The sequence below is a fragment of the Silurus meridionalis genome, chromosome 12 (assembly GCF_014805685.1).
Source record: "Silurus meridionalis isolate SWU-2019-XX chromosome 12, ASM1480568v1, whole genome shotgun sequence".
Taxonomy (NCBI): Eukaryota; Metazoa; Chordata; class Actinopteri; order Siluriformes; family Siluridae; genus Silurus; species Silurus meridionalis.
This window is the reverse complement of record NC_060895.1, coordinates 3,286,599-3,303,135: the sequence shown is the minus strand read 5'-3', so window position 1 is coordinate 3,303,135 and position 16,537 is coordinate 3,286,599. Positions and strand designations below refer to the sequence as shown.

Sequence of the window (16,537 nt, the reverse complement as noted above, 5' to 3'; positions counted from 1 at the left end):
TACACACACACACACACACACACACACACACACACACACACACACACACACACACACACACCTCTACATAGATACATCACACTGTATTCTCCTGTCCATATATTCCCAACTGTATATTTATATTTTTATACAGACATTAACCACATTACATACACCTTAAGAACAAAAGTTTGTGGACACCTCACCATAAGATTAGTATGTGCTTCTAAACATCCCATTCCACATCAAGTCTCCATTAGATCTTATAATAAGATCCACTCTTCTAGCAAGATGATGATTTCACTAGATTTTGTGGAGATTTGTGAGATTTGATTCAGGGCGTTATTAAAGTCAGGTACGTTCACGTTCATCTTGTTTAATAAGGTTGAGGTAGAGTTTTGTAGCAGGAGATCTTCCAACCCACATCTACATGGAGCTAGATTTGTGGTTTAGGTTTGGGTCTCGTAGTTCAAGAGAAGGAAAAGTTTTATGCTACCCCTTTTGGGGATGAGGTTCATATGGCTGGAAAAGGCAGGTGTCCCAGTACTTTTGGCAATAAAGCGTGCAACAAATTTTGAAAAAGAAAATTCAAAAACAACTGAATGGAGTGAAAAAATGAAACAAAAGACAGAAACTGCTTGAGCACTTTTGGGCATGTGTGAAGAATGTATGTGTGTGTGTTTGAGAGAGAGAGAGAGAGAGAGAGAGAGAGAGAGAGACATATACAGTGCCAACCTCTGGACTAGAGCCAAGCCTGAAGGGGTGACACTGCCGAAAAAGGGTCCTTATTGCATTCAATCAAATAAAAAGGAAAGAAAAAGAAGAACAACAAAACCCTGCAGCTGAAAAACTCAAAGGATTCCTCACAAATAAACCCCCAACAAATATCGGGGCTTATTTTCCAGTTACCAGGATAATTCCGTAATTCCGTAAAAAAAATGTTTTTATCGTTTCTTTAAAGTCATGCTTTTTAAATGCTTTTAAGCTTATAAATCTGTACAAAATGTAGATTTCTTTCAATAGAATTGCTAAAAACACAAGTCTTCCATTAAATAGCAACCTGTACACAAGTTCTAACAATTGACTGGTTTTTATAATACATTCTCATAATTGTTTTCTTCTTTTCACGATCCTCTAAAGATGCATCTTGTGACTCGAGGAAAACTCCAAAGTCCATTATGTGGACAAAAGTATTCAGACACCAATATGTGATTCTTCCTAAACTGTTACCACAAACTTAGAGATGCTTTTTTTTTTAGATGATTTCCCTTTACTAAATCTGGAAAGCCCAAACCTGTTCCAGCATTAAAATGCTACTGTGCACAAAACCAGCTCCGTAAAGATATGCTTCCCATTGGTTGGAAGATGTGGAAGATCTTCCTGCTACCAAGCTCTGACTCTCAACCCTATTGAACAAGATGAAAGTAACCATACCTTTCTTTACTAACATCCTTGTGGCTGAATACAATCTCACAAATCTGAGGACTCGGTGTGAACTGGGATGTTTAAAAAGAAACACCAAGCTTATGATGAGGTGTCCATAAACTTTTGGCAATAGTGTATTTTACAGGACTAAATGTGTTTGGGTCAGACAGTAAAATAAATACAGATTAAATATGTGTGTGTATGATAAAGATATAAGTTTATTTTGACATTTTTGGTAAGTATGATGTAGCAAGGACTAGTTTGCTTGGGTTTACGATCTGCTGCCATCTGCTGGTAGAGAATATATAACGTTTTTACGCCAATACTGAAATAAAGAAAGAAAGAAAGAAAGAAAGAAAGAAAGAAAGAAAGAAAGAAAGAAAGAAAGAAAGAAAGAGATGGACAGATGGCTCAAATAGTCAGATAAACAAAAAAGAAAGAAAGAAACTTTATTCATCCCAATGGGAAATGTACAGCTTCCAGCAGTATCCACAAACACAGGCAATAAGGCATCCAATAAATACTACAAAAATACGAAATACTACAAATGTGAAGGTAAGTTAAAGAAAACAGTCTGTGCAAGTTAAGTGTCTGTGCAAACACTCAGTGTTTTATCGAGTCCTGTGCAACTCAAAGCGTTTTATAGGCCTGTGACAGCAACCTTTCACTGACGCTGTTCCTCAGCCTGGAGATGATTAAAAGGCATTCCAACAAAGATCTACGATGTTTTTCTTTTCAGCATGGCTGCAAAGAGTCAATTATTTGTGTTCACACAGCCTTTTTTCCCCATTCCTGTCATTGCTTTCTCGCTTTTCGAGTATAACGATTGGCCGGTCACATAAACGTGTCAGTGTTTTGACACATCACACTTCCATAAACGGTTACTGGAACAATGCACATATAGTAAGAACATATTTATGAAGATATACAAGCACAGCTATGGGGTAAAAACGCAGAGCGGGGCGGGGTGTGATCAGGACAGCTTTGCCAAATCTACAGAGAAACACACACTCACACCAACACCTGCTTCACCTCATATACTCTGCAATCATGAAAGTGGCTGCGCTGATCTGTGTTTCTCTTCTTCTTTGCCTTTCCGGTGAGTATACAAGATTTATGATGTAATAACACAAATATCAATGGCATTCTGTTTACCAGTAGTCAAGGTGTGTATTAAACTTTCTAAACGTATATAATCTTCTAAATAAAAATGTGTTTTAGGTCAGATTTAGATTTTCATCAAGATTATAACCATTATGTCTTTCTGGTTTATTAGCATTTTCTATAAATCACATCAATTTTTCCTCAAATGTTCCTCAAATTTTCCTCATTGTCACAAATTTCTAGAAAGTGGTATTTTTCATATAGATTCCCAGATTTGAGAGTAAACTAAAGAAGGCTCTCGGAATGAGTTTAAGCTCGCTTCATGTTAAACATACTCCCTAATTTCTGAAAACAAGCTAGCAGAACCTGAGCAAAATGTACAAGAGGACCGCAGGTGTCCGTCAACAGCCGAGTTCCCACGCTATTTTTTTTTGTGTACCAGCAGGCATTTGGGTGGAAAATTCTCCGTGGTTTGCAGTAGCCTACACATTTCTATGTACCAATGAGTCACCATGCATTTTTAACTACCCGTAATCTGTTACGTGATAGCAATAAACAGACATTCTGTAAAACACAGATTGAGATGTTATTGAGGAACTGTTTTGGGCCTGAGAACTTTTCCTTGAAAGTGTAAAATGAGCCAACAAACCTGTTTAAATAAAGTGAACGAAACAAATCTGTGAGGATTTGACTGACAGATCTGAGTGTAGGGAGCTAACAAAATTAATAAAGTTGACTAAACTAGGAGAAACATTGGAATAAAAATTATAGGTTGTGGCGACCCCTAATAGGAGAAGCCGATAGAAGAAGAAGAAGAACTAAAAAAGACTACAGAACTAACAAAATTGAGTGACCCAAGCAAACAAAAGTAATAAAATGAGATTTCAATTTTGTTACAACCTAACAACCTAACAATGCTGAGTGAAACAAGCTAACAAAACAATGTGGCTTAGGCTAATACAATAAAATGCTATGAGAGCTAACAAAATTGAGTAAAACAAATTTTTTTTTTAAATGGGGAGACCACGCCAACCTGAAGGAATTGTACTAGCAAACTAGAGTTTACATGTTTATCAAATACTGCGTATTCGGAGTGTGGATGAGGCTAACACAACTGAGTGTACAGAGCTAACAAAATTGAGTGAACCAAGTTAACTAAGATAAGAGAAACATACTAATAAAAATGAGTAAATATGAGCTAGTAAAATCGTGTTAACAAAACTGAGTGAATCAAACTAAACTATACAAAGTGCAACAAGCAAACAAAACTGAGCAGGAAAAGCTAAAAATCTATAAAAGTCTAAAGAGCTAACAAAAATAAGTGAACCAAGCTAACAAAACATAATAAAACAGGATAAATAAAAATGAGGTGGCCATGCTAACCTGAATGAAATGAATTAGCAATCCCCACTGGACCAAGATAACAATTCTGATTGGAACATGCTAACAAAACTGGGCGTACATATTTATCTAAAACTGAGTTTTGGAGCTAACAAAGCTGAGTGAAACCAGATCGATACAGCCCGAACTGTATGGATCAGGCTATGACGGGTGAGGAGTCGTTCATGAACGACTTGTTTATTTCGAAAGCGTATTTCACGTGACTCAGAATAACAAGTAGTCTCCAAAAGTGATTTAATCATTTTTTACTGGACGTGCAAAAAACAGGAAACAGAATTAAGTACAGTAATACCCTGTTTAACGTGGTGTTTACGTTCCAAAACCGCCCAGACGCCAACCCATAAATGCTATTTTATGTATACAGTACTGTACTGTATTAACATTTGACTTAATTTTATCATTAATAATTATATTTTTATTAATACATTTTGGTATTTATTAATAAAACTCCATAAAAACAATTCCCTATAAGTTTTTTGGTCGCTCGTGCTATCCGCGAGAGACCGGGAAGATTAGCTAAACAAATTAGTTATGTGGCAAATGCAGTTCTGTGAGATTCGTAAAGCGGGAGATTACTGTATTTTATCTCTTCACTCTTCTAGTCCGATTCGGTAGTTCTTTCATTACGTGACTTCCATATACTCTACACGATGCAATAGATTAGGGGATTTTTTGGTCCGAATCTTAACATTGTTGTTCCAATCATTTTGGGAGTCATGTGACAAAAGAAGTAACGACACAGCGGTGAAGCTACACATTCTGTTTTTATCATAATTTGTCCAAAGCTGCATTGTCATATTTTTATTATTGGTACTATAGTCAAAGTAGGTGTATGTAGACGTGTTTGGTGGATCTTCTTATTGAAAATGTAACATTTTATATTATTTAATTTTATATTATTTTATATATTAAATTGAGTGAACCAAGCTAACTAAACTAAGAAAACCATGCTAATAAAAATGAGGGGATTTAAAAACACTGTGAATGCGAAATGGTTTATTCTGTTAGCTTGGAACTAACTAGCCACTCTGTGAGACCATATTGTTTTGCAGTCTGAGCATAATAAAATGTTATTATTTTGTGAATAATCTATTGGTAAAGGAAATTGTTAGCTATTACACCTTGGGTTTATTTTTTGTTTTTGTTTTTTACACAGAGATGTGTAATATGCAGAATGGTGTAATTAACTATGTTTTCTCTGTGCAGCTGTCATATCAGCAGATGAAAAGTCACAGCCCAGAGAGGTAATCACATATTTACATCCATGGAATTTAGCAGACATTAATCTTATTCATGCACATGAGCAGCTAAAGGGATTATGGGCATCGCTCAGGGGCCCAGAAGTGGCAGAATGGCTGGGATTTGAACTGACAACCATTCGTTCCAAAGTCTAAAATTCAACCACTAAGCTACCACATCCATCATATGTTTTGGTATGGTATTGCAAATGAAATGTTGTTCTAGAGCTCTAGAACAACATTTGGAAGGTGTAATGTGGGAACAGCATGATGAACATCTCATCTGAAAGTTGCTCCTCACTGTTTCATTTATTTCTCGCACCAATATGACGCTGCTGTATCTGTAACAGGCCGAATGCGAAAAGTATGTGACCTCGACATGCACCCGTGAGTTCGACCCGGTGTGTGGCGACGACGGCAAGACGTACTCCACTGAGTGTGTTCTCTGTATGGAAAACAAGTAAGGCAATTAGTGCATGTTGTACATGTGTGTGTGTCCAGTCATGTTTGAATTAGATTAGATTAGATTAGATTAGATTAGATTAGATTAGATTAGATTAGATTAGATTTGATTAGATTAAACTTTGTCATTGTGCAGGTACAAATACAGGGCCAATAAAATGAAGTTAGCATCTAACCATAAATATGTAAATAAATACATCTAATATAAATATTCAAATATACAATTCTATGATATACATATTCAATTGGCATATGCATCAGACCAGGATTATTTTATTATTATTATTATTTTATTTCATTTTTCTTCTGTGCAGAACACGAAACCAGCATGTCAAGGTGATGCACAAGGGAATGTGTAAAGATCTACCAAGAGGAGAAAGGACTGGAAATGAGAAGACCAGGAGATCTGTACACTTTTAATTATTTATCATAGAAATCCTTGTGTTGATAGTATCATCTCACTAAAATTCTGTCCATGAACAAATAAAAAGTCTAAGCATCACATTTGTCTCATTTGCTTGATTATGGGTTGAGCTTTTTGTACATTAAAGCATCTTAAAAAAATTCCCAAACAGAAAACCTTTTGGTGACAATACCAAGAAAAAAAAGGTGCCTTATACTTCTTTCTTCACATAGCCCAGTGAGGATACAGTGCCCCTGGGGTACAGAGGGTTAAGGGCCTAGCTCAGGAGCCCCAAGAATGGTAGGCTGAAATATTAAATTAAGTACTGAAGCATAGGTTTACATTCTTGCAGCACAAGAACCCTCAGCATAATGCGAAAGCTGCTACGATGTGGTTTGAAACCCAAAATGTATTTAATCCAATTGGGAGACTTTGGAAAAACTTGGCAATAAAATTGCTTTTCAACAACATTAAGCATTCATTCAGACAGAGTGTGGGTAATTTGGTCATTCTTGATTTGCAGTGTTAAATTGTGGAGTAATAAAATCTCATAAATCTCATCATTCAACATCTTCCCAGTAAAGTGGAGTTTGTTATAACATCAGACGGGAACCAAATGCAATAATCCAATTTTTTTAGTCAGGTGTCCTCAAATGTTTTTTTTTTATAGCGTAGTTATTTCCCAATGTAAGACAGTTGTTGCTAAATAGCAGGTCAAATTTCGATGAACTGTGTGTGAAAATGTAAATATTCACCCGTCTAAAGGTCGTGTAGCAGTCACAGTACAAATCCACGTTTTGTAAAGTCACTGCGTTGCTAAAGGAAACGGAAAAAGGAACAAACCTAAAAATTATTCATACATGGGATTTTGACAGAGTGAGTAAACTGAAGTATATTGATTTATTTTTTACACAGGTTCATTTACAGAGGGCATTGTATTAGCTAAAGAAATGTAACTTGTTCTAATTACCGTCAAAGGTTTGAGAGTCCTAATCATAACACTACGAAGAATAAGAATGGGTCTATGTCTTACAGGACAGTTCAAATGTCTGGATCTGTGCTCTGTTTGGTGATATTTGTATTCAGTACATATACAGTCAGTCTTCAATCAGCAGGTAGGTTCATAAAATCACGGTTTATCGATGCCATCCTTGATATAAGCACTAGCGTGGACTAAGTGTTCTGTGTTCCCAGTGTTTCTTAATCACAGGGATGCTGTCCGGATCCTGAGGCATCGGCGAGCCAACTACTTCCTGGAGGAAATGACACCAGGAGATTTGGAACGCGAGTGTTATGAGGAGACTTGCTCGAAGGAAGAAGCTGCAGAAATCTATCAAAGCACGGAGAAAACAGTACATTGACTGTGTGTGTGTGTGTGTGTGTGTGTGTGGTTGTTGGTGGTTGTTCATGGAATAGGTCCTGATTGTCTTGTCATTTACGTCGGCTTTTTTTCCCACAGTCAGAGTTTTGGTTTCGATATAAACGTAAGTGTGTTTATATATAATAATTATAATAAAGATTATAAGAATATTAATACGGTATATTCTTGCTGTACCGTTTGTCTACTGATACCTAATCGTTATCTTGTATGTGTGTTTTGATCAGGTCAGAGTCGATGCCTTCAAAACGTGTGTTTGAATGGAGGGGTTTGCACGGAAAGCGAAGGACTTTACGAGTGTGTGTGTCCACCACGTTTCAACGGAAAACACTGCGAGACAGGTCCGCTGACGCTCTCGGTACCGCGATACTACATCTCCACCTTAATGTTTTTCACAATAAGATGGCATTCAAAATGTCCTGAACCGCTTTGTTCCTAATATAATGGCCACATTGTTAACCATGAAATATATTATATGGACTAAAGGATTGGGATACCTGATGATTACACTAACAGAAACCGTGATGATGTGGCATTCTAAATACATACGAAGGTGGTATCAAAACGTTTCCGAGACTGATGGTGCTATTCTGACCATGTGCGTTACCACGTCTGTTGTTGGGTAACAATCCCCATGATCTTACTTCCAGGGTACAGACTCCCTCATCAGACACACCACAGAATGTTTGCAATGCTAATTGCTAGAGTCTAGTTTTGGCATTCCATACACCACTCACCACCATCCAATGCTTGGCATTGTACTTGGTGACACAAGGCTTGCATGTAGCTGTTCGGCCATTGAAAACCATTCAACTAAGTAAATGTTTGGAACTCCGAAGCTAAGTGATCAGCAGAGCCATTTCTTCACACCATATGCCTTGTTGTAGTTCCCAAATACTTTCACTTCCCAATAATACCAAATACGTTTGACTGTAGAAAATATCGAGTAGGTATGAAATTTCACGAACTAACTTATGCAAAGGAGGTTCTCAAATTTATTGTTATTGGGTCTGAGTGAAACACCTGAATTAAATAATGAGGAGGTGTGTCCCAATATCTTTGTCCATATAGTGTACTTCAATTCAAACTATGGGACAAATAGTTGCTAATTGGACTCTCAATTACTGATTGGAAGGTCAGGGGTTCAAGCCCAAGTATTGCCAAACTGCCACTTAACCCTCTGCCCTTTGACCCAGGCTTACTAAAATCACTGAGATCTGCAAAGAAAGAATTTCACTGTCCTGTAATGTACATGTGACAAGCATAAAGCACCTTTACATTTAAATGTCATCATTATTGTGATTTTCCTTATCCATCAAGTTCATCTTGACCGGTCCAACATTGCATTTCTGCACCACATCCTAGAATACATACATATTGTAGATTATAGCAAGCAGCAAATATCTAGCCAATGGTATTACTTACAAGTATAAACTGCATACTGACTTACTGTAAGTTTAAAGTTAATTATTTAACAGATTGGGATTGTTTTAAGCTTGGGCCTAGAAATAATAATAATAAATTATTAAATAAACAGTAATTTCATTACGTCTTATAAAAAGGAATATTATAAGGTAATATGTGAAAACTGCAGGGATGAATGCTTTTATTATGTCCCCAGAAACTAGCTGATGCAAATGTAATACTTCCCAAGCGGTCTTTGCATTGCAATAATGGCTTCCTGTGGAAAAAAAAGGATTATGCTCTGGCTAATCTTGTGGGTGGCATCAACCAAAATTGCATACTTCTTAAGAAAAATAGATCAGTTTGTGTTACTGTTATCAGGTTTTCCAAATAGAAACCCTTATGTATGTGTGTGAGAGCATGTACAGCTGCAGTGGCTGCAGTAACGTATTTAATCTGTGTTCGTGTGTGTGGATGTGTGTGTGTGTGTGTGTGGATGGGGTGGGTGGCTGTTTGGGTGTTTAGAGGTGTTTGAGTGTGTGTACAAGAATGGTGGATGTCTTCATTACTGCAGAGACTCACAACCGATTGGTAAAAGTGTCACCTGCAGCTGTGCTGAAGGATATGAACTGGAGGAGGATGGAAAGAACTGCAAAGTGACAGGTAATAAACGCAATGCACAAAAAAACAACATACCCATTTGACATGCCTTTGTAACATTTACCTGTAACAAGCCCATTTTATCCATGTAACATGCCACTGTAACATTCACCTGAAACAAGCCTCTATAACATATCCATGTAACATGCCACTGTAATATAACCCTGTAACATTCACCTGTAACAAACTTCTATAACATATCCATGTAACATGCCACTGTAACCTGCCACTGTAATATACCCCATGTAACATTCACCTGTAACAAGGCTTTATAACATATCCATGTAACATGCACCTGTAACATGCCACTGTAACATTCACCTGTAACAAGCCTTTATAACATATGCATGTAACATGCCACTGTAATATACCCCTGTAACATTTGCCTGTAACAAGCCTCTATAACATATCCATGTAACATGCCTCTGTAATATAACCCTGTAACATTCACTTGTAACAAGCCTTTATAACATATCCATGTAACATGCTACTGTAATATAACCCTGTAACATTCACCTGTAACAAGCCTTTATAACATATCCATGTAACATGCCACTGTAATATAACCCTGTAACATTCACCTGTAACAAGACTCTATAACATATCCATGTAACATGCCACTGTAATATACCCCTGTAACATTCACCTGAAACAAGCCCCTATAACATATCCATGTAACATAGTAATATAACCCTGTAACATTCACCTGTAACAAACCTCTATAACATATCCATGTAACATACCACTGTAATATAACCCTGTAACATTCACCTGTAACAAGCCCATTTTATCCATGTAACATACCACTGTAATATACCCCATGTAACATTCACCTGTAACAAGCCTCTATAACATATCCATGTAACATGCACCTGTAACATGCCACTGTAATATACCCCATGTAACATTCACCTGTAACAAACCTCTATAACATATCTATGTAACATGCCACTGTAATATACCCCATGTAACATTCACCTGTAACAAGCCTCTATAACATATCCATGTAACATGCACCTGTAACATGCCACTGTAATATACCCCATGTAACATTCACCTGTAACAAGGCTTTATAACATATCCATGTAACATGCACCTGTAACATCCCTCTGTAACATGCCACTGTAATATACCCCATGTAACATTCACCTGTAACAAACTTCTATAACATATCCATGTAACATGCACCTGTAACATCCCTCTGTAACATGCCACTGTAACATGCACCTGTAAAATACCCTGTACTATTCACCTGTAACAAGCCTCTATAACATATCCATGTAACATGCCACTGTAATATAACCCTGTAACATTCACCTGTAACAAGCCTTTATAACATATGCATGTAACATGCCACTGTAATATACCCCTGTAACATTTGCCTGTAACAAGCCTCTATAACATATCCATGTAACATGCCACTGTAATATAACCCTGTAACATTCACCTGTAACAAGCCTTTATAACATATCCATGTAACATGCACCTGTAAAATACCCCTGTACTATTCACCTGTAACAAACCTCTATAACATATCTATGTTAAATGCACCTATAACATGCCACTGTAACATGCACCTGTAACATCCCTCTGTAACATGCCACTGTAAATAACCCTGTAACATTCACCTGTAACAAGCCTCTATAACATATCTATGTAACATGCCATTGTAAGATACCCTTGTAGCATGCCTCTTGTAACATACCCCTGTAACGTGTCTGTTAAATACTTATAGCACAATTCCCGTGTGGAAAACAATGGATTCAGGGCATTCTACAGCGCTCTTTATTGGATGATCTAAACCACACCCACATGGCAGAAAGCCCCACCCACTCCCCGCAAAACACCAGTCAAGTCACCTCCAACCACACCCACTCTACCGAGAACACCACTGACCCACTGTACACCATACCCACCTCCGATGACTCAGGAATACGAATTGTAGAAGGTGTGCAACAGCCCCAGGGTAGAAGTCCGTGGCAGGTGCGTGGAGACTAACAGTCATGTTAATGTGTAAATCTGACTGAATGTATAGCAGTGTTGATTGTAGTGCATACTTTTCTAGGCTCTGTTACGCAGGAAAGATGAGAATGGGTTCTGCGGAGGGACACTGATCAGTAAGCGCTGGGTTGTTACAGCAGCTCACTGTCTAGAGGATGCACCCGATCATGTGACCCTTGGTGAGCATTCAGCTTTGCATACATCATGTATATTACATTATTTTAGGACTTTGGGTTTGAGTTCCTTGGGGGTTGGTGTTTCTGGGTTTAATGTCTTTGGGTTTGAGTTTCTTGTTGTTTGGTGTTTCTGAATTTCATGTCTTTGGGTATGAGTTCCTTGTTGTTTGGTGGTCTGGGATTAAGTTCCTTGGGGGTTGGTGTTTCTGGGTTTAATGTCTTTGGTTTTGAGTTTCTTGGGGTTTGGTGTTTCTGAATTTGATGTCTTTGGGTTTGAATTTGCTGCATGTGGATTCTCTGAGTTTAATTTCTTTTGGTTTGAGTTCCCTGAGTTTTGGTGTATTTGGGTTTGATAACTTTGGTTGTATACTTTCTGCATTTAATTTGCTTGGATTTGGTCTCTCAGGGATTATTTATTTATTTATTTGGAGAATACTTAGGACTTGAGATATCTGAGATACCAAGGGCTTAGGGTCTGTTGGTTTTATTTCTTTGGATGTAAACTCTAGGGCTGCAACAACTAATCGATACAAATAATAATTATAATAAATATTATTCGTTGTCAACGAATGCCGGTATCGCATTAGCTGGGCGTATATCATAGATACCATAAATTTGAATTTTATACAGATATAATAAGCAAAGCATGAAAAAAATCTGATTAATCGAATACTAACAATAATAATTGTCAGAATAATCGATTTGCAAAATAATCGTTAGTTGCAGCCTAGTAAACTCTTTGGGTTTGATTTTTCTGGATGTAAACTTTTTGGATTTGTTTTCTTAGTTTTTGAAATCTTTGTTGGGTTTGTTTTCATTGTGTTTGGTCTCTGGGTTTGTTTTCTTTGTGTTTGGACTCTTAGGGTTTGTTTTCTTCATCTTTTTTCTCTGGGTTTGTTTTCTTTGTGTTTAGACTCTTAGGGTTTGTTTGTTTTTGTGTTTGGTCTCTTGGTTTGTTTTCTTTGTGCTTGGACTCTTAGGGTTTATTTGTTTTGTGTTTGGTCCCTGGGTTTGTTTTCTTTGTGCTTGGACTCTAGGGTTTGTTGGTTTTGTGTTTGGACTCTTAGGGTTTGTTTGTTTTGTGTTTGGTCTCTGGGTTTGTTTTCTTTGTGTTTGGATTCTGGGTTTGTTTGTTTTCTTTGTGTTTGGACTCTTAGGGCTTGTTTCCTTTGTGTTTGGACTCTGGGTTTGTTTGTTTTGTGTTTGGTCTCTGGGTTTGTTTATGTGTTTGGTCTTTTGGTTTGTTTTCTTTGTGCTTGGACACTTAGGGTTTGTTGGTTTATGTGTTTGGACTCTTAGGGTTTGTTTGTTTTGTGTTTGGTCTCTGGGTTTGTTTTCTTTGTGTTTGGACTCTTAGGGTTTGTTTTCTTTGTGTTTGGACTCTGGGTTTGATTGTTTTGTGTTTGGTCTCTGGGTTTGTTATTGTGTCTGGTCTCTTGGTTTGTTTCCTTTGTGTTTGGACTCTGGGTTTGTTTGTTTTTGGGTTTGGTCTCTGGGTTTGTTTTCTTTGTGTTTGGACTCTGGGATTGATTTCTTGATTTCTTGGCCTCTTTGTGTTTTATTTCTTTGAGGTTTCTTGGGGTTTGGATTCTTTATGTTGGGTTTTGGTTATCAAAGTGTATAGGGCTTTTGTGTATGTTTGTATGGTTGCAGGAGACTTTGATAAATTACTTCTAGACGTCGGCGAGCAGAGGATCAAGGTCGAGAAGGTTATCGTCCATCCTCATTTCCATGAGTACACATTTGACAGTGACATTGCTTTGCTGTACCTGGCTCAGCCGGTCGTGTTCAGTACGGTCGTCTCTCCGGTGTGCTTGCCCAACACTCACCTGGCTAAACGACTGGAGCGACCAGGGGAGTACGGCCTAGTGACTGGCTGGGGTGCGATTAAATACCTCGGCCGTTCTTCACGATACCTTCTAAAAGTGTCCCTTCCTGTAGTGGACCAGCAAGATTGCATGGATTCCACCGAACAGGCGATCACAGATAACATGTTCTGTGCCGGATTTCTGCACACAAAGAAAGATGCCTGCACTGGCGACAGCGGTGGACCTTTTGTAGTGAACTACAGGGGAACGTGGTTCCTGACTGGAGTGGTGAGCTGGGGTGAGAAATGTGCTGCCGACGGAAAATACGGCGTATACACCAGAATCAGCAATTTCCTGTACTGGATACTAGATGAGATTAAGAAACAGGAAGAGATCATTAACATTAACACCAACCAAACCAATGTCAGTTAGACCCTGGTTTCTTATTAATAGAACACAATTCTAATGATGCCAGATGTTTTTAGTTACGCTTTTTGATGAAGATGTTGGTGTAAAACTTGTGAATTCTGAGTATACGCCAGTATTAAACAACAGTTCTAAACCACGTTTCTGCTGAATGCTTGATTCTGATTAGTTAGATAGGGCTGATTCCTTCGTCTGCAAGGTTTTCACGAACGCACTAATATTAAGACCTCAGGTCCTATCACATCATTATTCATACACCATATGAGCAAAAGTTTGTGGACACTTAAGTCTCGTACTGTTTGTGCTTTCTGAACATTCCATTCCACAATCATGCTGTTCTAAAAACCTCTACTCTTCTGGGAAGATGTTTTATTAGATTTTGTTGTGTGGAGATGTGTGAGATTTTATTTAGCCACAAGAGTGTTAGTAAAGTCAGGTACTGATGTAGGTTAGGTGAGGGGAGCTCGATGTATTCCACTCTAACCCATGTAAATATCCATATCTTTAAGGTGCATCATCATGCTGGTACTGGTTTGGGTCTCCAAAATTCAAGTGATGGGAAATTTTCATGCACATCCAAAAATGTTCTATACAACTGTGTGCATCCAAAAGTTCAGAGAAGAACCACATATGGCTGGAAAAGTCAGGTGTCCCAATACTTTATCTATTGTATGCATCCATAGAAATGATAAGACTGGACCATAAGTATCATTGCGGCCTCATTTGCTCTAGGGTCCTAGGTTCAATCCTAAACTTGGGTTACTGCCTCCATGGGTTTTTCTTGGGATTTTCTGGTTGACTTGAGGTCCAGACCCCTTTTTTCACTGTCAACAATGCTGGTTTGCCGGCATGTTTGATTTTTGGGAGAAACTGGCAAGCAACCACAACAATAAAATGGTTGAATAACATTTCTAAACAAATGGTCCTGAAAAAGTAACCATTTGAGGAGTGCTTAGCAAATTTAGCTTGTGGAGACCGTCTCCAAATAACAGTCGCTAGGTTTGCAGCAACTCTGAAGATAATAAAAACACGGAAAGCCGTTCACAGATGGAGGAAACATGAAATAATCATTTATTAAAATATCAGACAATCTCTTCCATGACCCCACTTTCCCACTTGCAGGTAACAGATAATCTCTCCAGGGACAAAAAAGGTATAAATTGCTAACATCCGAATACAATAGAAATGCTAGTGCCACCTAGTGGAGCAATTAGGCATCTACCTTACATCTGCATGAAACAACAAATTTGAAGTTTTTTTTAGACCCCCTCATGCATATATATATATATATTAGTTATTGATCTAAATGCACACTCCTTACACAATATACACAAAGAAAGGTCACCAGGGTCAAAGAATTACAAGACTGAGAAGTACAAACCAAAAACAAAACTAGCATGAGACAAGTTAGTGTAGTATAGAACAAAAATACGTATATCAAATCATGTGCCGTATTATTTAAAAAAAAATGAACATATCGAGTCTCAGGTTACAGTGTCAGCGACAAGTATCAAACAGGATCGACGCAGAAGGTTATACAAAAATATACAGTCCACTTTATTAGGAACACTGTGCAGTTGTCCAACCTGGGGTGTTCCTAATAAACTGGTCAGTAAATGCTCTTTTGTCTTTGTCACAACTCTGCAGTCTTTGTTAAACACTTAGTTCAGGTAGTTTAATTCGGCTATATGATATGTAAATCCCCCTTGGACCTGGAAGTTATATGACCTCCCAAACCCTCGGTTCTACCCTAAATACTAATTCCTAAAAAGTCTACAATCCCACTAACTCTTTTCCTTCATCTAGATCTAAAAGGTGAATCTATGCACTCGGGACAGAACCACGACTCCCGTCCTCAGCTCTTTTGGGGTTCTTCCTGTGATTCGTCCTGAGTGCCGAAGTGTCTGCGCAACAGCTGTTCTGGATCATGAGATGCCATGTTACTAAAATCGCGGACGATGTCCTGAAACGTCTCGTCGTCCCCTACGCAAAGAGAGTTAAAATATAGTCCGAAATAAATGTGAACTAAACTATATTAAATAGCAAAAAAATATATACATCATGATATAAACGTGTGTGTGTGTGTGAGAGATGTATTACGAGAAGTTTCTTACCCACTGATCCGAAAAATCCTTCAGACTCCCTCATTTCTTCATTCATACGGGCCATTCTCAACCTGCACACACACGTGTCATTTTAAAGTGACAAACACTGCAGTAGCAAAGAAAGAAGAATATATTCTAGTCGCACACACACACACACAGACGCACACACACACTTGGGGTCCTCACAGAGTAACGATGTCGGCATGAGCCGTTTCTACTGCAATACTAAGTGGGTCCTTTCCCTTCTCGTCTGCCGCGTACTGATTGGCTCCTCGCTTCAACAGCAGACACACTTGCCTGAGTGGACCAATCAGAGCAGAGCACATTACAATTCGTGCAACACAGCAGTGTGTGTGGGTGTGTGTATGAGTGTGTTTTACCCTGTGTGTCCCCGGGTTGTAGCCGTGTGTATGGCTGCATGCCCGTGTTGATCTCTGTGATTGGCATTGCGCCATTCTGCAAGAGGAACTCGCAGGCCAATAACGAGCCCTACACAAAAACACACACACACACACACACACACACACACACACACACACACACACACACACACATATTAGTCTGTAA

General features: G+C 38.3%; 3 protein-coding genes across 3 annotated transcripts in view; 2 read left to right on the top strand and 1 right to left on the bottom strand.

Moving 5' to 3' along the window:
- The first annotated feature begins 2,382 nt into the window (after positions 1–2,382).
- Positions 2,383–6,111, top strand: LOC124394159 (serine protease inhibitor Kazal-type 1-like). Its single transcript, XM_046862272.1, has 4 exons — positions 2,383–2,503; positions 5,116–5,153; positions 5,498–5,607; positions 5,924–6,111. Exons 1-4 carry the CDS (start codon positions 2,455–2,457, stop codon positions 6,027–6,029), a joined length of 303 nt encoding a protein of 100 aa, XP_046718228.1. The 5' UTR covers positions 2,383–2,454; the 3' UTR covers positions 6,030–6,111.
- Positions 6,112–6,782: 671 nt separating this feature from the next.
- LOC124394151 (coagulation factor X) lies at positions 6,783–14,004 on the top strand. Its single transcript, XM_046862256.1, has 9 exons — positions 6,783–6,888; positions 7,048–7,127; positions 7,207–7,364; positions 7,472–7,496; positions 7,618–7,731; positions 9,320–9,457; positions 11,190–11,437; positions 11,520–11,634; positions 13,285–14,004. Exons 2-9 carry the CDS (start codon positions 7,058–7,060, stop codon positions 13,869–13,871), a joined length of 1,455 nt encoding a protein of 484 aa, XP_046718212.1. The 5' UTR covers positions 6,783–6,888; positions 7,048–7,057; the 3' UTR covers positions 13,872–14,004.
- A 909-nt stretch (positions 14,005–14,913) lies between these two features.
- Positions 14,914–16,537, bottom strand: part of zgc:162872 (BAR_ACAPs and ArfGap_ACAP domain-containing protein) — a 9,814-nt gene continuing 8,190 nt past the window's right edge. The window contains 5 exon segments of the mRNA XM_046862253.1: positions 14,914–15,848; positions 15,980–16,041; positions 16,157–16,267; positions 16,351–16,420; positions 16,423–16,459. Of these exon segments, the coding sequence (XP_046718209.1) occupies positions 15,721–15,848; positions 15,980–16,041; positions 16,157–16,267; positions 16,351–16,420; positions 16,423–16,459 (408 nt within the window). The 3' untranslated portion in view covers positions 14,914–15,720.

Bases quoted from the DNA above. Each gene is read 5' to 3' on its own strand.
- LOC124394159 (XM_046862272.1), top strand. From the start codon at position 2,455: ATGAAAGTGGCTGCGCTGATCTGTGTTTCTCTTCTTCTTTGCCTTTCC. The intron at 2,504-5,115 runs GTGAGTATACAA...TTCTCTGTGCAG, and splicing joins TCTTCTTCTTTGCCTTTCCG to CTGTCATATCAGCAGATGAA. The intron at 5,608-5,923 runs GTAAGGCAATTA...TCTTCTGTGCAG, and splicing joins GTTCTCTGTATGGAAAACAA to AACACGAAACCAGCATGTCA.
- LOC124394151 (XM_046862256.1), top strand. From the start codon at position 7,058: ATGTCTGGATCTGTGCTCTGTTTGGTGATATTTGTATTCAGTACATAT. The intron at 9,458-11,189 runs GTAATAAACGCA...AAATACTTATAG, and splicing joins AAAGAACTGCAAAGTGACAG to CACAATTCCCGTGTGGAAAA. The intron at 11,635-13,284 runs GTGAGCATTCAG...GTATGGTTGCAG, and splicing joins ACCCGATCATGTGACCCTTG to GAGACTTTGATAAATTACTT.